We start from the raw sequence: 18,744 nt of genomic DNA, 5'->3' as shown, positions 1-18,744 counted from the left end.
GCATGGGATGATGAATGCTGTGTGTCAACCAATATTGCAGTATGAAATATGCATCATGATGCATAGCGCAAGCCTCAGCCATCAAAGTATGCACTGCACTGCACTGTACTCCGTACTCCGTACATGTACGTACGTACGTACATCTAAAGCTCTAGACAGGAAAATCGGGCCATATTTATGTGTGCAGAGAAAAGCCAAAAACAACCCTCATCCCTGGCTCGAGAGGGCGTGGGTTTGAACCTTTTTTCCTTTTTTCCCTCGTTATCTTTCCTTTATTTCTAGCTTTCGCTTGCATGCAGCTTTTTACTCACCGCAATCCACCCTACCCAGATTTAACAACTTTTACCAAGGCTTCCTTGCCCAAGGCTTTCCAGGGAGGCCAGCCCCAAGGGACGGGACAGCCTAGGAATTTACCCGCTTCTAGTGCGCCGCTGTTGTGAGGTCGGCGTAACTCCCAGGGGGGCGTTGCACAGTACCACCCGCCCGTTCTCTCTGGGTTCGTTCTTGTTATCATTATGGTTTGTGTTCTCCCTTGGAAGCGCCTTTGCTGATCGCATCATCGCACGGACACGGCGGCACGGCAATCGCTCGGGAATAATCCAGCTTTTCTCTTCGTCCTCGACCTTTTGCTTCTTCATCCTCTTTCATCATCTTATCTTTGTGCATCTCCTTTCCTTGCCGACTGGATCCCCGCTAGTCCTCGCTCAACATCCACCCACATCCATCTTTGCTCCTTTTTCCATTTCTATCCGAACATAACTGCCTCGTGGTTGTCGCGCTGTGACTGGAGGTGTCTTTTTTTTTTTTTTTTTTTTTTTTTTTTTTTTTTTTTTTTTTGGGGGTGGCCAAGATCCGGCCCACTTCGCTTCTGGCGTCAAATCTCAGCCGCATTCCCAATTTGGTAATAAGCGGCGGCGCTTCCGTCCCATTCTCCTTCCCAACCACACCAACGCCAGCAACCTCAACTCAACCTCCACCACCATCACTGTTCTCGTCATCAACATCAACCCCATCGACACCGTCAAACCATCTATAATCAGCATTTCGATCTACCTATACAATCGCAGTACCGATGCGCTGACCTTGCCAGCCCCCCTACAGCTCGCCCTCACATCCCCACAATCCACCCTTCCCCTCCTCCACAGACCATCTCCCTTATCCAGCCCAAGGGAAACGGCGTCATCGCACACCTCCAAATACAAAACCTTCTCGTCGAACTCTTTCAATAAAGTAAAAGGGAAAATTAACTTAGACAAATAACTTACGGTCAGCCACGCCCCTTGCAGGCTTGCGCGCCGTCAACCGCCTTCAAAAAAAAGCCGCGCAAGAAAAGAAACAGAACAGTTACCAAAGGGAAAACATGTACAATCCACATCGTGGCATGGTTGCCGCTCCTAACTCTCGTTTAACAGAGTTACTGGACCAGCTACGACAGGAATATGAGAACCAATCGCGGAGTACTGGGGAGTTCGAGCATCAATGTGCGTTGCTTTTTTAATTTTTTAATTGTTTTTCTTTTTTCTTTTTTCTTTTTTTTACAAAAAATTTCTTCCTCACCCTCTGAATTCTCGATCAAGGCGGGTCTTTTTGTCAAACAAAGCATCGCTATGAAAAATTGACATTCCAAGTATATTGCTATTCTCTATTCGGGTGCAATTAGCTTCCCTTTTCGCAGTATGTGATGTCCTTCGCTGACGAACATTCATTGGCAGTGACTGGTCAGCTCCAGGAGATGGAGATGATCCGGCAAAAGGTTTACCAGTTGGAACAAGCACAGATAAAAATGAAGCAAGAGTATGTTTTTATCGTCTTATACATTCCCCCGTGGGGCAATCAGCCGATCGTCGTTTGTTGCTTCTTGTTCGTATGCTTACATTGCAATAGATACGAGGCTGAAATACGTACCTTGCGACGAGAACTTGAATCTCGCGGCGTTCATCTACCTCAGTCCCATATTGGAGGCCCGCCAACGCATGCTGGGCCTTCCCAAGCTCCTCCCCCGGCTCTTGGTCATGGCCCTGCTAATCTATTTGGTGGTATCATGGCCAATCCAGGAGGTGGAGCTCCTGCGCTTGCACCCCCTCCTCCACAGGACCAACAACAGCCACCCCAGCACGCGCTTCAACAGCCCGGGTCCGCTCCCCAAGGACCTCCTCAACCACAGCAAGGTGCGTTTGGAGGATATCAGCCCGCCTCAGCAGTCAATGGTATGCTCCAAGCCCAATCCCACACCGTTAAACCAGAGAAGAGGAACCAAGAAATTTCTAATGAGTGACCCTTATACAGGATATGGACCTCCACCTCCTCCAACTTCTTCTCCAGGCCCAGGAAAAGGCAGAGCCAATCGCGCGCCCCCTGGCCCTGCGACTCCTCAGCAAAATCACCAGGTTGCCTACCCTGACCCTCGCGCCTCACCTCAGATTCCTCGTCCCACCCCCACTAGCCAACAACTGAGCTATCGCGTTGGAAACACATTAGCGGATCTCGACCCCGACAAGCTCCCCCCGAGCCAAAAGAAGGAAGGCGCCGATTGGTACGCCGTTTTCAACCCTGAGGTTCCGCGCGTTCTGGATGTCGACCTTGTCCATCACCTTGTTCATGATAGCGTTGTCTGCTGTGTCAGATTTAGCAATGACGGCAAATATGTTGCTACTGGCTGCAACCACTCTGCGCAGATCTTTGATGTTGCGACTGGACAGCTCGTTACCGCTTTGCAGGATGAAAGTGTGCTTGATAAAGATGGAGACCTTTATATTCGCAGCGTCTGCTTCAGTCCCGATGGAAGATACTTGGCTACTGGGGCGGAGGATAAACAAATCAGAGTACGAAATATTTCCTTTTCTTATCGTATCGACTTCCTCTCGGGTTGACAGTTAACTAAACATGTTATACTACAGGTGTGGGATATTGCTAACCGAACCATAAAACACATTTTCTCCGGCCACGAGCAAGATATTTACTCCCTCGACTTCGCCCGCAATGGCCGTTACATCGCATCCGGCTCCGGTGACAAGACCGTTCGCCTTTGGGATATCGTCGATGGCAAACAGGAACTCATCCTCAGCATCGAAGATGGCGTTACAACCGTCGCCATTTCCCCTGACGGGCGCTTCGTTGCTGCCGGCTCTCTTGATAAGAGCGTTCGAGTCTGGGACACGACGACTGGATATTTAGTCGAACGCCTGGAGAATCCTGATGGACACATGGACAGTGTTTACTCCGTTGCCTTCGCGCCCAATGGCAGGGATCTTGTCTCGGGAAGTCTGGATAAGACTATTAAGATGTGGGAGTTGACGCCGCCCAGGGGCATGGTTCCTGGGGCGGGTCCGAAGGGCGGCAAGTGTGTTCGGACATTTGAGGGTCATAAGGTTAGTTTTGAGGCGAATTTCTTTCACCAAACGGGCTTTCGTCACGCGTTGCAAAATAAACTGATGTGCTCTTGCCTTTGCAGGATTTCGTTCTTAGCGTTTGCTTGACACCCGATGGACGCTGGGTGATGAGTGGCTCTAAGGATCGTGGTGTGCAGTTCTGGGATCCCGCTACTGGAAATGCGCAGATGATGCTGCAGGGTCATAAGAATTCAGGTTAGTTTTCGATAGTTGATGTCGCTGGTGCCGTTTAATCTCTAACCATCTGCTTGTTCGGTAAAAAAAATAGTCATCTCTGTCGCACCGAGCCCAACCGGGAACTTATTCGCTACTGGGAGCGGTGACATGCGTGCTAGAATCTGGAGGTTGGTTTTCATTATTTTATTTTTTCTCCCCCTTTGCCATATACCATTATTTGTCACCACTAGGACCACAATGTCCTGGTTCCGGTTCAAACTAAGCAGCCAACCGCTGGTTCTGCATCCAAAACCCTCAACCCCTCCTTCTCGTTCTTTGCATTTGTCGCCTCGCATATTAACTAGTTATACGTCATACCAGGTTAAGATACTGACTGAAATAAAACCCGCCTATGACAATAGCTATACCAACTGGGATCGAAGGTCATAAGCAGTATTTTTTTTTCCTTTTTCATCTCTACACGCACCCTTCAAACGGCAACCCATTCATGGCACACCTATACAAACCAACCTATCCACTCAACCTATGCAACATACAATCCAACATATGATATACGGTTCATAGGAAGCAGACCACGCGAACAAGCTATCGGACACAATATAATGAACTGAAAATTCTAAGCAAGGGAGACATTTTTACAATATGGATTACTATATAATTGACTCGCCGTACCCTATCCTCCCCATATCCCCCCTTTTCTTCTAGGAAACCGTCCTATCCGTCTGCATACTTTTATCTCTTTTACCCACCCCTGTCTAGTTTTGGTTTTACATCTCACTTTCGGGGTGGGGTGTATTGTGGGGGAGGGAGAGAGTAGGCAAATGGAAACTGATAGAGAAGGGAGTTGGTTGTGTGTTGTGAGGTTGTGGAGAGGGGGGAAATAAAACCGGAAATTGGAATGGCAAAGGTGGTTTTCTTTTCTCTCTTTCTTTTGTTTTTTCGTTTTCGCCAAAGGATCTGGATGGGTTATAAATTTCTTATCGGGCTTTCTTTTTTCTATTTTTTTCACGTTTTGTTTTCATTTCTATGGTTTATGTAGTCATTACCGGGTTTCCTTTTGATTGATTTTATAGCTATGCTATCTTCCTTTTTATTATTCCCTTTCTCCCTTTCTCCCTTTCTCCCTTTTTCTTTTTTCTCTTTTTTTATTGTCATTCTTATTATTCTACACTCCCAACCTTTCTCCCCACCTCTTGGGAAGAGGGCAGCTTTTTGAACTCGTTTTCTGGGAGGGTTGAATTTTCCATTTTCATCATCCCTTCTTTGCAGAAAGTTGGTATTGGACGGGTCAATGATATGGAAATCAAGATAGGGAGGGCTGGTAATTCTGTTATTCAAGTGTTTGTGCCTGCTCCAAATTGCAAGGTTTTGATTTTGAAAGTTGGAAAGGCTGAAGGTCGGTTTCTATTTTAGTATTTTACCTATGTTGCAACGACCTACCTACCTGAGCTAGCCTAGGGAAAGGAAAATATATATATTTTTATGAGGATAACTATTCTTCTTCGGCCCTCTCCCTCCTCTTCCACCGCGGCGGAGGGAGAATATCAGTATCGTGGATACCTACAGTACCTATGAGTATTTTCCAGATTGGATGGAGCATAACATCCGAACGACTATTGGCGTTCAATTGTATGTGCAAGGATTGAGAGCAACAAAACTCCCCTCGAATGTTGCGCGGTTGGAAGACATTCGTTCTGGAGATGTGGCGATGTATGTTTGTATATCCACCATTTCGATTTGTTGAACTGAATCGATTGATTGTATTCAAACACTTCGGTCTATTGTTCCATTGATAGTTTTTCATAAAGCTGGTTTAGTGTCAAGCAATTGAAAAAACAGTCACTTCCACTCATGATCAAAAAAAGTATTTATAAAATGGCTAAGATATTCAAAATACGTACAAAACTTGGCTACCGGGGGGCGCTGCCTCCACCGTTTTAGCTTGCGTGGGATGAGAGATTGTCGCCTCCCCTCAAATACATTGTCATCATTCTGTTCTGTTGCTTGCTGGCTTAGATATAAGAGCGGATGGATACGCCACTCCGAAAGGTCTGCATTCAAGTTGCCGAAAAAAAAAAGAAGCAAAAAAGCAATGCTGACGCCTCTCCCGCCCCTCGATGAGATCAACTTGTTCCAGCACTTGAACAGATTTGATCACGCCGGGTTGGAGTTTACGCGTCTTGCACGAGATATCTTGACACTCATCAGGCCACAGCCATCGCTGCAATTGCTTCCAGACCTCAAGGAAACGGTGTCCACACATTGCAGGAGGTGTTCCTTGTTGCAAAGCTACACAAGCTTCCGGCGAAATCTATCATACACCTACCTTTATGCTACGCGGTGAATTGATTGATCGCATGTAGCTGGTAAGTTGCTCAAACGTATCCATGCCTATTTATTTCCCAACAAGTCAGCGGATAGAGGTGCATGCATAGACTCAGATGAATAGCAACAGACATTTCAACCCAAAACATGTGGATGCAACGCGATGAAAATAACATTTTCAGAGCCCTTGTGGCAATTAGGAGTCTTAGGAACTAAGCGCACGAAAGATCAAATTTTCATTTCCATTTAGTTCCTTCAGAGGAGACGGAGGAATCCGAGGGCGTGTGAATGGTCCCTCCTTGGGATGTAGGAAATGCAAACATCGATTCGCGAGTCTCCTAGAGAACCCCTCCCTGACAAGGGATCATAGGGTGGCATCAGTGTGAGAGAGATACCTTAGGCCAGGCGACGGAGTTCATCCATCAAAAAGGAATTTGCACGGAATGGAGACGAGAGGTGGGTGGAAGGAAGAATGGCCGTTGGATGTTCAATCCTGCTACATGGTGTTGATGTGCGCCTTGGGTACCCATCAACTCCCCTCATACCGAGTTTGACTTTGCTAAGTTTGACGCAATCCAACAAGTATGCCACAGGGGCTGCTATGATTCCAGCTGTGCTGCGAAGCCAATTACCTGCGTCTAGGCGTTACTTCCATTCAACATGCCAACATCTCGGTGGTGTAGTGGACCACAAGAAATTGCCCTGTGAGTGGGATAAAGGACATATCGGTAGTTAGTGGCGAACGAACTATCGGCCTCGCGCTGCTTCTCGCGCCCCTATTCCACGGCGGACGGGACTTCCAGACAACCACCCACCCAGTTTAGCTGGGGAATAGGCAGGAATGAGGAATTTTGTGCATGGTCACGGCTTTCATTGAGTGCCTTTAATGCGCTACCGAAGGGAAACTTTTGTCGCAGTATCCGTATTACATCCCATTATGCCACCCACATATGGAGGCAGGCTGGCTTGCGTTTGTTCACCGCGTGGAAGTTATCAGATAAAATTTTCATCGCACAGCCAAGTAACCTTTGCCAATTAAACTCCCCTCATATATTCGGCCCAAATGGGGTTTTCGGGGCAGCTAATACCCATCTGCCAGTCAGACAGTACCCGGCATCTGACGAAAGCGTGAAGGAAGCTAAGTGTATGCTAGATTTCGGTCGGTTGTTTGACTAGAGGTTTCAGAAACGCAAGCGCTGGGTGGACGAAAGGGATAGAAAGAATAATAGATCGATCTGTCGAAATGGCACTTGAGGTGAACCACGGGGGAGCAAAATAGGTACAGTAGATAGATGGTGGCACGCTTGACCGAAGATGCCGTCAACGATGGCGCAAACAGGCGAAATTATATATATGGCGGCCAAAAGTGTCGCCGAACCACCTGACCCTCTTTCTTTGGTTGGGCTTTCGGTTCGTGCTGTCGTCAAAATAAAGTTGTCTTTCAAAAGACTAAAAAAAGACAACAAAACAAAAGAAAAGAAAAGAAAGAAGGGGAAAAAAAAAAAAAAAAAAAAGAAAAAAGAAAAAGAAAAAGAAAAGGAAGGAAAAGCAAAATGGAAAAAGGAAAAAGAAATGAAAGGAAAAAAAAACGTGGTTCAAGTATGCTATTTGCTTCTTCTCCACATGTTCATGATAGTTCTAGGGTTTCTCTCGAATATCTATCAAATGGCCGGGTGCCTGACGGGCCAAGAAGACAGTCGTCCTTAACAGTTCTAAATACTGAGTTTTTGGAGAAGAAATGGACGAGAGTTTACGGTGCTGTCAGTTGTATATACGAATCAGAGAGAATTACCAGTTGTCGCGCAGTAGCGATAAAACGATGGCTTATTAAAGCGGGAGGATTTGGACATCCTCGCCTCAAAGGCAACAGAAGTTCATCAGCCCTTAGTTAGTAAACCCTCAGTTGGTCACTAGAAAAAGGCTGGGAATATCAAAATAGTCTCAACGAAATCACCAAATGGTTGATTTTTATGCATGTCACGGCTGGGTGAATCAAAGGCAATGAATTGATTGTCTGGACTTTTCATGCTTTGACACTTTTGACTCCCTTCCCATATGCATTCATCCATGACCATACATATATATCTGCATCCTGCCATCAATGGAGCCCCTGGTCGGGACGAAACATGTCACCCACTGGGCCACTGGTTTATTCGTTAACTGGTCTTATCTCCGGATAATATCAGCAGCTATTGACACCCAGGCTGGCTTTCCCACTTCCCCGGTTTCCAGGGCTCAGGAGATGAGCCTGCTGTCTTGCAGAAAATCTTCTCCACAGCCGGCATTTGAATGTGACCAGCGACTGAAGCACGTCCACATGTTATCCCTTCCCTGGGATATGAGAGAGACAATCCAGTTGTTCGGTTGTCAAATGCTTCATTTGGGTCGTGTGGAATCTGAAATCTTGATTGAGCCTGACAACATTGTACAGCTTCGGGACAGAAATCTTTTAATCCGAAGCGTCGTGAGAAGAAGTCTAGTTTTATGGAGGGTTATTTTGCAAGCGGCACACAGTGTTTCACAGCAGAGAAAAAATTGCTTTCGAGCTCCCCGATCCGAAGGCGGCGCAGAGCGCACGGCGACATCTTCAAGCAGCTCTATTGGTGTTCGATGCCTGTTGGCCCACAATCGTCATTCTTGTGCTGCCATGTTGGGGGTGCAAGACCGGACGCTTGGTTCGTTCATCAAGCCAAAAAGAAACGATGGCGCCGTGGCGTTGGTGTATTTTCATACAAAGACAAAGTGGATATCTGCCCGCCTGTGATCCCGCGGGTCATTTATTTTGTTTGCGGAATTAGTACTCGGCGGGTTTTTTTTTTTTTTTTTTTTTTTTGGATCCTGATCCGGGTGAGTTAGTTACCCGCGCTGATTATTATTGTTCAAATACTCCGTACTCTGTACGGGATCACCGAGCTACCCAAGTGGGCTTGCTCTTGTAGTGAAGCCGGAAAGAAAAAGAAAACATAATATCCCTCCAGGCCTAGAGGGCATGGAAGAAAAATGGGGCCTGTTAAGTTGCTCAGAGCATGGCTGACTCCTCCCCCCGTTTCCTGACAATCGTAAATCGGAAACAGGGACGTGGGAGATTCTACCTGAAAAACTGAGCCAATAATCCAACCGCGGTCGCCGCCAAATCCCAGAACGTTTTCCTTTTTAGTTTACAGTCTGTAGTGAGGATTCAAGTACCCTTGCTCCCACCAATGTTCAAACATCGGCTGCAGATCGGACACTTACGCAGCGGAACAAGCGATAGTCTGATGGTTTTGAAAAAAAAAAAAAAAAAAAAAGCCGGGGGAGATCTGAGCCAGAAATTCCCAGAAGTTGTCATTCGCCCATTTACAAGAAGGAGACTTCTTCGATCTTCAAATCAAAAGCCGGATAAGATTGTGCTTGTTTCTTACATCTGTTTTTCTTTTTTCTGCGGGATGGGGGCGAAGCTCACAAATGTGCATGACTACCCCCAGATTCTAAAAATTAGGTCACGATTCCCCAAGAATCTACCCACTTTCACTGGCTTTGGATTGGCTCTTGGCTTAGTCCTCGAAGACGCACTTCGGAACGGTGTGTCGCAAGGGGGCTTTTCTCGCTACTGGCGTTTGTCGCCCTTGTAAAATAATGCCGGTTTTTACGAAGCCTCTCGGTGAGGGGTGGAGGGGAAGAAGGCGCAAGCTTTCTCTGAAAGGAGATGCACAACTGCTGTGCACCCGCGCACATAAAACACCTCTTGACACGTAGTTAGCTCCACAGGTCAGACTTTTAAAATGCGCCGCACTGACAGGTCATGTCGGCCGTGCCGTGGGCCATGCCTCCTGTGTCCCCGTCGTCAGAGTAATATGAGTTTCGATGAGGGGGCTCTTATCTCTGCTTTTTTGCCCAGCCGGCGCCACCACCCCGTCGAGAACAGAGGAAAAAGAAATTAGCTCGCCTTACAAGAAGCAAAGACAAAATGAGCGAGAAAAAGAAAGTCGAAGAAGTTGGAGTGATCTGTTTTTCGTTTGGGTCCTCTTTTTTTTTTTTTTTTTTCTGTTATTATCTGACATATCCATATCAAGTACGGAGTACATGTGTAGTATTGCCTTGATTTCCTTGTTCAAAGTTGAAGGTCACTTTTCTTACTATATGACAAGGACTTCTCAGCAGACTTTGAGCTTTTGCAAATCAAAAAAAAAAAAAAAAAAAAAAAAAAAAAAAAAAAAAAAAAGCAGATCCATGGATATGCATGTAGAGACGGAACGAAAAAGCAACGAGAGGGGATGAAAAAAAGCAAAAAGCGAGAAAAAACAAAGTAAAACGCGGCGGCCCAGCCAGTTGGTCAACTATGCTCCCTAAATGGGCACATGCATGCAGGCGGCATTCATGATTCGATCTGGCTTAACTTTATCTCCGTGATAATTCTTGTCGCAAGCGCGTTTTCAAAACAGTAGGCTGGTGCTCTGCTTTGTCCTTTGTCGTTCTTCGTCCGTTTTCTAGCCCCCTGGGGATGGATAATTGCTTTTTCTTTTTTTTTTCTTTTTGGTTCTTGAGATACTTTTCCGCTAATTCAGTGCTGAGCTGAACGCTCCCCCCGCCGCCTCATCCAGAAATCCAGGGATAGAGACTCAACTAGCCCGGCCACTAGCCTTGGAGATCAGTCACGCGGGTTTGCGCGGGAAACAGGTCCCTGTGAAGCGTGTGTTTTTGCTTTTTTTGTGGCGGAGGTGGGATTATGAGTGTGGATAGTTAGTACGGAGTAGTGATGAATGAATGCTTTGTGGATTTCCTGTTGATAGTCTGATTCCGAAGAGCCGAATAAGGACAGTCGATGACGCATATACTCCGTTATCCGTACTTTGTCGAATAACTTAGCGATACGGAGAGCATCATCAAGGGCCCCCCTGAAGGCCAGGGGTCCACTTGAAGAGAATAAAGTGATGTTAGTGATAAGTAGGGCATGTTTATTCCGTAGTCCAAAGAGACATGAGATATCCTGATATCTGACGTTCTGCCCACGCCAACATTAAATTGACTAGCAAGTGGAGATCGTGCCAGAAGAGTAAGAAGCCAGCCCGGTGAGTGATGGAAATACGCCTTGTGAGCTGTAGAAACCAGGAATAGTCGACTATGTTGAATTGGCGGGTGGAATAACAGGTGTAGAATGTGTAGAATATGAAGTTAGAATGCGATTGTTGAGGTAATAAATAATAACTCATGGAACGAAACCGGATGTCGACTTGTCTCCAGAACCGAACAACAACAACAACAACGACAACAAACCACCACAACCACCACAACGAATTTCACCCCAAAAGGTCGTCGGCTCGTAACCGGCAAATCGCACCACGCAGGCAGCCCTCTAGAAACAAGGGAACGGGCCGACCCATTTTTGCGGCTGGCAAGGTCTGATCGAGATCTTGGAATTGGCCCTGGGCCTGGGTGGAGTTGCGCGCAACGGCACAGAATAGATCACTCCGTATACGGAGCACTCTTTGTATGTTAAATCTCTTGTTGTTTAAAACAGCAATACAGCAAAAGACGACTGGATTCTAACAACATGCAAAGTGCGGTAATAATAAGAATAATAATAGGCGTGTCAGCTGTCTGCCATCTCGGCCTTTTTGTGATGAGCATCTGATACCAAGCCATCGGCATTATCAAGCGCTAAATCGCGAACTTTGTGCTCCGTATAGCCTGGATCATGTTTAGCTTTTTGGGTTTTGAACCAACTCCCAGCCGAACCCGGCTCGAGATGTTAGTGACGGACGGGTTAGAAAGCTCCCTAGTCCACTGGTTGGCTAGCTGAACCAGCTCTCTCATTGGAACAACTCCCACTATCGTATGACCAGTCAGAGGCTAGCGGGCGCGCCACCTGCGACCCTCCCTGTTGTGTACAGAGTACATGCGGGCACCTCCCCCTGAAGCCTGCGTCGACAGTTCTCTCCTGGTCTCCAGGAGTTCGCATTCTGAGCATCTAATCTAGCCTTGGAGAGTTTCTCATTTTCTCTACGACTCCCGACAGCTCCGAAGCACCAAGTCGCAAGATCAACTCATTAACCAGCATAGCTTGATTTGACCCGCTTTACTTTATACATAAATCAAGGGTCGGCGTGTTTGAGGTGCCAGACACCTGATGCGTGCAGCCTCGCACCAACACATGTATGCCTGCATTGGTCAGGGTGCCCGCCGTATCAGATTGGCCCACGGGCGACATCCCCGCGCCAGTTGGCGTTTGGTCCCTTTCAGACTTCAGTGATGGCTCTGGTATCTCTGCAGCGCCGAGCAGCCTGGTAAGTCACAATTCAAGCTTGGCCACACCATTTCAACCCACGACGGAACCTTCCTGATCTTCCGCGATTGGTGCGCCGCCTCGTGCTGCCGGGTTCACACTGCTTTGGCCCGATTAGTCGTCAAAGTGGTCAACCCTGCTGCAGAAAGATCGAGAAATTATAAGCATCACTAACGAGTTGGGCCTTGCTCTGGCGCTGGGTGTGTGCGTACAGTCTACGGGCGCAGTGTTGGGCTAGCCCAGAGTTGTCCTTTGCTTCCCGCCGCCCAGTGTCTGCGCTTCAATAATGCTTCATCCGTCGGACCCGGCCATATTTCCCATTTCCTCCCCACCAGCAATTGCAGCGGTTGACCAAGAGCGAAACAGAGTGACGAATCAACCACAGCAATTTTTTTCCTCAAGGCTGGGTTGGTTCAACTCAATAAGGAAACTTACACCTTGGCAAAATAAAAATCCTGATACTGTGCATCGAGCCGGTGCTCAGCCGACGGTCGTTCTGGATCGGGGTCTTCAGGTCCAAAAAATACAGGCCTTTTTCGAGTATTACTTTGTAAAAACAAGAACTCCGGACGAGATGCAAACTCTTGCCTTGTACAGTTAGTTGGGCCAAGGAAGAAACCTGTATTCTATTATGGAGTAAATGACACTGATGAGAATGATACTTCTGAACATAGTTCCATTTGCCATTTTTATTAGTGGTTGCACTTACCCTCTGGATAGGTAAAGCCCAACTGCTAGCTTGCTGACCATTGTTCTTGTCCGGGTTCCTGGCGGTCTTCGTCTAGATCCACCTTGCCTCGCTGAGGCACCCGCGGATAGTCGCCATTATTGGGCGTTCTCCTGCTCACATCCGGGCCTTGTTTTTACAGCCGGCCCCCAAAACTGACGCTAAGCTAACTGCCCAGTCTGGGATTTTTTAGTGTCTGCTTAATTTCAAGCCCTGAACCATTTTGGGGGCTTGAGAGCTGCAACCCCCAGCCAGTAACCCACCACCATTTCCTGTCAGGGATATCCGATCCTATCCCAAGATCCAACCTTTGCCTGACTCTCACGCTCTTCCCATCTTAACAGTATTTTTTGGGGTTCATCCTCTTAAAATTCGAATCTGCAGCTGAAGAGGAGAACCTCCAAAACGCACGTCATTACTTTTTTGCTTTAATTTTTATTTTCGCGGGTAACGACAATTAAGGCGCCAACCTTCCTATCATCCTGCTCTTGGTCTCCGCTTATCTCTTCCTATTTGCCCCATCCACTATCCGGTCTTCTGTTTCCTGGTATTCTTGCCCCCAATAGGCTTCGTCCCCCTGGAACCATAGTCGGGAAACAAACTGTGGTCTGAACTCTCAGTCCCCTGGCCTGGCGTATCTTGCCCCAAGTTCCAACGGCATACTCCGCTTTTGTGTGCTGCCGATCTTCAGAGTCATTGTATATCTTACCTCTGGTTTCCTTCAACCCTTTTTAAGTGTTTGCCTGCGCAACTCTTGGGACCCCGTTTGATCCTTGAACCCGTTCGAAAACGCACTTTTGGTTTTTTGACTGAACCACTAGGGGCCTCACTATATTTTTCATTCTGCCTCCCCATCTGCCTTTTCTCAACCGCGAGCTATTCTTGCCAAGTGCTGGGGACCAATTGAGATTGCGGCGATCGCATGACCAGCTTCCACACACCAAAATCACACTCTATTCGCAGCAGTTTACTTGCGCCGCATGTCGACTTAGCAGATGCGGATAACATTTAAACGCCAATCGTCATCGGCAGCAAAAGAAAAGTAGTAGAAGAAAGAAAAAGCAAAGAAGCTTGTTCTAAAAAAAAAAAAAGAAAGGAAAAGCAAAGAACAAAATAATAGAAAAAGAAATCAAGTTACACTATCTTTATTCCAACTGACGTGCGCCGAATGTCATTATTCTCCGCTGGCCTCAAGGAAGGAAACCCACCCTCCCACGCCTTCGTTAGCTGCGCCGTACAGACAAGGTCGGCCCTCGCGCTCGATCTGCCCGTCCGCTGAAATTCGAGATGGAGACGGCTGTCCCAGTTGCATATAATGTCACGAACCATGACATGAATGCTGTTGCCCACCGCCGCATGATGGCTCCACATCAACAACATCATCATCATCACCATCATCATGACCAGAATATCGCGTACTTCTCGAACCCACCAATTCCATATTCAACCCCTCTGCAGCCACCGTCATTCGGCGGTTTCGGTCACATATTGAATAACCATCCTCATCATACATCCTATCAGGGCTACTTTAACTCGAATCCGAATCCCAATCCCCAAGTGAATTCGCATCATCATCGGCTGGCCACTGAGACGAATCCGGTACACCAGGTTTCAGATATCCGTCATGTCAAAAATCCCAACCAGCGTTTAATCAGACCTTCACCACCAAAGGAAGACACTCTCCCTCCTGCTCCTGCTCCTGCTCCTGCTGTTGCTCCTCCCCCTCCTCCTCGGCTGCCACCGCAGCGCGTAAGCGTCGCACCAGTGCGAAATACCACGCAGCATGAGGACTCGAAGCCTATGCCCAAGCCCGGGGTGGAGTTTGGGACGGAAGTGGATACTCTGATGAAGGCCATACAGTCTAAACCGCAACCAGCATCGCCTCAAGTGGAACATCAACTCCCTCCTTTGCATCAAAAGTTTAATAATGGTGTCGCCAATTGGATTCACCCAGCTTACGCCAATCAAATGGCCGGGAACCAGGCTATTTTCCCTAACGCTCCTCAAGATCGTGTTCCACCCCCGAACCAAAAAGCCAAAAGGAAATACGAATGCACCCTCCCCCATTGCAGGAAGAGCTTTTTCCAGAAGACGCATCTGGATATCCATATGCGGGCACATACTGGTGACAAGCCCTTTGTAAGTTGGTCCTTGAAAATCGTTGCTTTTGATGGTACTGGGAAATGGTGGCTTATTATGGATTTGTACAGACATGCAAAGAGCCCTCATGTGGCCAGCGGTTCTCTCAACTGGGAAATCTTAAGGTGAGTCGAGAATAAACAAAAGTCTCGCGGCTTGAACCTATGCACGATATACTTACAGCCGTATCTTGCAGACACATGAACGAAGACATACGGGCGAGAAACCTTACTCGTGCGAGATATGCCATAAGAAATTTGCCCAGCGAGGCAATGTTCGCGCCCACAAAATTACACATGAGCAGGCAAAGCCCTTTAAATGTCAACTAGACGATTGCGGGAAACAATTTACACAATTAGGAAATCTCAAAGTCAGTATCACCATTCAGCCCAAAGTCAAATAGCTCGTTTCACTCGTAGAAAACACTAACATTTCCACAATGATGCAGTCCCACCAAAATAAATTCCACGCCCAAACCCTCCGAAACTTGACCCTACGATTCGCATCCATTGGCGACATCGACCGCATGTCCCCACAGGACAAGGAGTTGTGGAGTTACTTCTCCACCCTCTATCGGAATAGCAACAAGGGCATTAAGGGCCGTGGTAAGGACCGCCGTGTATCAACTGCCAAAACCTCAACTAGCGCCTATGATGGGAGCCATTCGGAAAGCGAGGGTGAGGCCAAAGGCCGCAGTCGAAGTTACGACCGCGCATCAGCAGTGATGACTTCCAGCAGCGACGAGCCAGATTACCGTGAGCAGCTTTACCATCATAGAAATGGTGCTCATCATTGAGAGCAAGCTTTTCTTACTCCGTCCTCCGCGAAGGTTATCATGGGTATCAGCGGAATTGCATAACAAGGAGACCTAATCGTTACCGGCGGGCGGGCTTCGGAAGTCAAATCCTTTTCAGATGCGGCTTCGTGCGCGAACCCGTGCTCTCATTTGATTGGAAATTTTTCCGTATATATTCAATACCTTTATTCCCCCTCTCCTTTTTTTCGCTTTATTTCTGTTTCCTATTTTTTGTTCTTCGGCTCTATATACCTCTTCTGCGTGTGCGTGTTTTCGACTCAGATTTGGAATATTTTTCCCCTGCTGCTTTTGGAATCTGAGTCATCTAGGTTTTGTTTTAGTTATCCCTGTTCCCTTTGTTTCATTTTTTTTATCGCGCATTGGCAAGGCGCCGTTTTTACAGTGATAAAGCAGGAAAAAAGGAGTGGAAGAAGGGAGGAAAAGAAAAAGGCATTCATCATGGCCATGATCATTGGCAAAACCATTGAAGCTGGGATTGTGCACATAGCATTTGGACTGGAACTTTCAGGGACTTTTTGTTGTGTGTGTGTGTGTGTGTGTGTGTGTGTGCTACATGCTTTCCTTAACATATTTGGGAAGGGGCGGGAGGCTGCGGGGGTTGTGGGCGAATATCTGAACAGACAGAGCGGAGGGAAGATAGAGCCAAGCAGGGAGAAGATAAAATATACCTATCTGGTGTTGTATGGATATGGGAAACAATACTTAGCAAGGTGTTGGGCGACTGGGTTACTATACTACCATTTTGTTCGGGGTTTACTCTTCTTTGGCTACATTAGGGTATTGATATAAAATTTATCATATTATAATATTTGCTTTATTTTGATGTACGTATCTAGTGCTTGGATGCGAGGGAGGAAGCCTGAAGGACCTTAAAGCCGTACGACTGGTGTCGTTGAATTATATTTCTACACACGAATATCCTGAAAGGCAGCGAAACCGCCTCAAAACAAGCGCCCTTAGCACTGCAGAAAACCTCCTGGATATATACAAAATAAAATCAAACCCGTAGGTATAGTTACATAAAACAGAGAAAAGCAAAGCCCCAATAGTCCCCCTTCCATCGACGAACCCCTCTCTAACCGTCTATCGGCCCCATGGATAAATAAATCCTAACATTCTCATAAACCAAAAATGTCACCCAAGTACTCGGCAAGACGCGCACCATATTCGGTCCCAACCCTTTATAAAACCCTGCCACACCTTCCTTGCGCCATATCTGCCCCATTGCATCCACCACGCCTCGATACGTCCCAGCCGCATCATACGTCTGCAGCCGCGCTTTAAGCACCTGGTATGGATACGTCACGCAGCCGGCGAATATCTTGGAAGTGCCGGAGAGGACGAGGTAGTCCATGTTGCTTAGTTTCAGGTCCTTGGATCTTGCGCTCCCGTTTAAGTTGCCGTTTCCAGGCACGCCGACGGCAGATGAGGATGTTGCATGTTCTAGTTGTGTAACAGTCGTGCCCGCTCGGTAATGTTTGAGCTTCTCGTACGCCATGAACTGGAGCGCACCGTGGCCCACTCCAAATAGAGCTGGGATCATTCCACGGTAGAAACCTGGGATACCTTCTGAGCGGTAGATGGCGCGCACACCTGCGACAAGAGAGGGGTAGGCGCCCGGGACGTTTGAGCCGGTAGAGAGCATGCGGGTTTTGATTACCCAGATGGGGTTCGTGAGGAAGGCTGTTAGAACACCTGTCAAGGAAAATATTAGTTTATCCATATCATATTCAATAAGAAAACACAATATATGGAGATTGTATTCTAACGTACCTGCAACTCCAGATGCGACAAAGTAATCCAACGACCCCAGCCCTCCTTCCGTCCTCGACCCATGCAAGACATGTAGAGTGTCTTTGATATTGCTGTACCAAAGGAAATACAGTCCCCAGCTCACAGAATTGCCGACCAGATTTGGTGTGAGGCCACGGTAGAAGCCGGCGATTATCCCACCCTCATGGCGGGCGATACCGCGGGCGATGCGGAGTGAGCTGCCGATGCGCGAGGAAGAGAAGCGGTCCACTAGAAGACGGAATTGGATCAGCAGGTGTTATTCTTTTCCCCGGCACATAGGAAATCGTAGGGGAAAAAAGACACTGTATACCGTACCTTGGAGCCTCGTCTTGATCACATCGAGCGGGTGGACGGCGAGGGTTGACGAAATGCCGGCGGTGAAACCGGCTATTGTCTCAACAACGGATGGCGACAGGCCATGGTTATCATTCATGGACTCGTTTTCAGGAAGCCCCTAGAGGACACTTCGACTCTGGGGAAGGAGACGAAGCAGCCTTTCTATTTGTTTTAAGCGTTGAGGCTGCGACGGTGGATTTGGTACTGGTTGGGTTGAGTTTGGAGTGGTGAAGAATGGAGTCGGGCGCATTTTTCAATTTTGATATCAGTTTATTTATGCTTCTGAAACCAACAACATTTGGAAGTATACGGCAAACTCTTGCCCAAAAAGCAGTAGATATCGAGCTGCTCTGCATATGAAGTTTTCAAAGAGGGTAAATTTCTCTGCCTTCCACAAGGCTAGGGTACACAAGGAATACAAACTAATCGCATGTTAAATCCCACCAGGTGGAGAAGCCTTTGAGCCGTCGATCGTTTTGTTAAATATTCCTATGACGAGTAACAAAAAAAAAAAAAAAAAAAAAAAAAAAAAAAAAAAAAAAAAAAAAAAAAAAAAAAAAAAAAAAAAATTAGATAAAAGAAGAGGACTAATATACAAATGCTTCCAACTCCAGTTTACAGTTAGAAAAAGAATCGAGGAAACACCCAGTGTCCAGCACCCCTGTACCCGCGCAAGCATCGCCCCCAGCATTCTATATGCGCACACCATTTCAGATGAAGGAAAAGGCCCTCCTTGCTCCCATCCCGTCGGTAAAAATTTTCCATTATGTTTTATACA

General features: G+C 47.2%; 5 protein-coding genes across 7 annotated transcripts; 3 read left to right on the top strand and 2 right to left on the bottom strand.

The window, feature by feature from the left end:
* The first annotated feature begins 129 nt into the window (after nt 1–129).
* BDCG_09151 lies at nt 130–5,414 on the top strand. 2 transcript variants are annotated; one of them, XM_045424939.1, is made up of 8 exons: nt 130–1,481; nt 1,713–1,794; nt 1,885–2,207; nt 2,287–2,822; nt 2,898–3,368; nt 3,452–3,584; nt 3,658–3,733; nt 3,927–5,058. In XM_045424939.1, the coding sequence occupies exons 1-8, from the start codon at nt 1,361–1,363 to the stop codon at nt 3,937–3,939; spliced, it is 1,755 nt and encodes a 584-aa protein (XP_045282830.1). In that variant the 5' UTR covers nt 130–1,360; the 3' UTR covers nt 3,940–5,058. The 2 variants fall into 2 exon arrangements, with proteins under 2 accessions (XP_045282830.1, XP_045282829.1); XM_045424938.1 differs by having other exon boundaries at nt 159–1,481; nt 3,968–5,414.
* Nucleotides 5,415–7,407: 1,993 nt separating this feature from the next.
* Nucleotides 7,408–9,728, top strand: BDCG_09149 (uncharacterized protein; the record flags this gene model as incomplete). Its single annotated transcript, XM_045424937.1, has 3 exons — nt 7,408–8,612; nt 9,370–9,452; nt 9,670–9,728. The coding sequence occupies exons 1-3, from the start codon at nt 7,993–7,995 to the stop codon at nt 9,726–9,728; spliced, it is 762 nt and encodes a 253-aa protein (XP_045273540.1). The 5' UTR covers nt 7,408–7,992.
* Nucleotides 9,729–10,818: 1,090 nt separating this feature from the next.
* BDCG_09147 lies at nt 10,819–16,878 on the top strand. Of its 2 annotated transcripts, none has more exons than XM_045424935.1 (6): nt 10,819–11,358; nt 11,430–12,154; nt 12,368–15,019; nt 15,091–15,144; nt 15,216–15,389; nt 15,468–16,878. In XM_045424935.1, the coding sequence occupies exons 3-6, from the start codon at nt 14,168–14,170 to the stop codon at nt 15,813–15,815; spliced, it is 1,428 nt and encodes a 475-aa protein (XP_045282828.1). In that variant the 5' UTR covers nt 10,819–11,358; nt 11,430–12,154; nt 12,368–14,167; the 3' UTR covers nt 15,816–16,878. The 2 variants fall into 2 exon arrangements, with proteins under 2 accessions (XP_045282828.1, XP_045273538.1); XM_045424934.1 differs by having other exon boundaries at nt 11,430–12,749; nt 12,828–15,019; nt 15,468–16,847.
* Nucleotides 11,947–12,903, bottom strand: BDCG_09148 (uncharacterized protein; the record flags this gene model as incomplete). Its single annotated transcript, XM_045424936.1, has 3 exons — nt 11,947–12,151; nt 12,589–12,741; nt 12,863–12,903. The coding sequence occupies 3 exons, from the start codon at nt 12,901–12,903 to the stop codon at nt 11,947–11,949; spliced, it is 399 nt and encodes a 132-aa protein (XP_045273539.1).
* Nucleotides 16,649–18,465, bottom strand: BDCG_09146 (mitochondrial folate carrier protein Flx1). Its single transcript, XM_045424933.1, has 3 exons — nt 17,946–18,465; nt 17,610–17,858; nt 16,649–17,531 (listed from the first exon to the last, which is right to left on the bottom strand). The coding sequence occupies exons 1-3, from the start codon at nt 18,061–18,063 to the stop codon at nt 16,912–16,914; spliced, it is 987 nt and encodes a 328-aa protein (XP_045273537.1). The 5' UTR covers nt 18,064–18,465; the 3' UTR covers nt 16,649–16,911.
* Between the last annotated feature and the right edge of the window lie 279 nt (nt 18,466–18,744).

Source organism: Blastomyces dermatitidis (assembly GCF_000003525.1).
Source record: "Blastomyces dermatitidis ER-3 genomic scaffold supercont1.14, whole genome shotgun sequence".
Taxonomy (NCBI): Eukaryota; Fungi; Ascomycota; class Eurotiomycetes; order Onygenales; family Ajellomycetaceae; genus Blastomyces; species Blastomyces dermatitidis.
This window is presented reverse-complemented; position numbering and strand designations above follow the sequence as displayed.

Excerpts from the sequence above, each read along its gene's own strand:
- BDCG_09151 (XM_045424938.1), top strand. The coding sequence starts at position 1,361 with ATGTACAATCCACATCGTGGCATGGTTGCCGCTCCTAACTCTCGTTTA. Across the intron at positions 1,795-1,884 it reads CAGATAAAAATGAAGCAAGA|ATACGAGGCTGAAATACGTA; the intron begins GTATGTTTTTAT and ends ACATTGCAATAG. Across the intron at positions 3,369-3,451 it reads GGACATTTGAGGGTCATAAG|GATTTCGTTCTTAGCGTTTG; the intron begins GTTAGTTTTGAG and ends TTGCCTTTGCAG.
- BDCG_09147 (XM_045424935.1), top strand. The coding sequence starts at position 14,168 with ATGGAGACGGCTGTCCCAGTTGCATATAATGTCACGAACCATGACATG. Across the intron at positions 15,020-15,090 it reads ATACTGGTGACAAGCCCTTT|ACATGCAAAGAGCCCTCATG; the intron begins GTAAGTTGGTCC and ends GGATTTGTACAG. Across the intron at positions 15,390-15,467 it reads CACAATTAGGAAATCTCAAA|TCCCACCAAAATAAATTCCA; the intron begins GTCAGTATCACC and ends ACAATGATGCAG.
- BDCG_09146 (XM_045424933.1), bottom strand. The coding sequence starts at position 18,063 with ATGAATGATAACCATGGCCTGTCGCCATCCGTTGTTGAGACAATAGCC. Across the intron at positions 17,859-17,945 it reads GATCAAGACGAGGCTCCAAG|TGGACCGCTTCTCTTCCTCG; the intron begins GTACGGTATACA and ends TCCGTCTTCTAG. Across the intron at positions 17,532-17,609 it reads TGTCGCATCTGGAGTTGCAG|GTGTTCTAACAGCCTTCCTC; the intron begins GTACGTTAGAAT and ends TTTCCTTGACAG.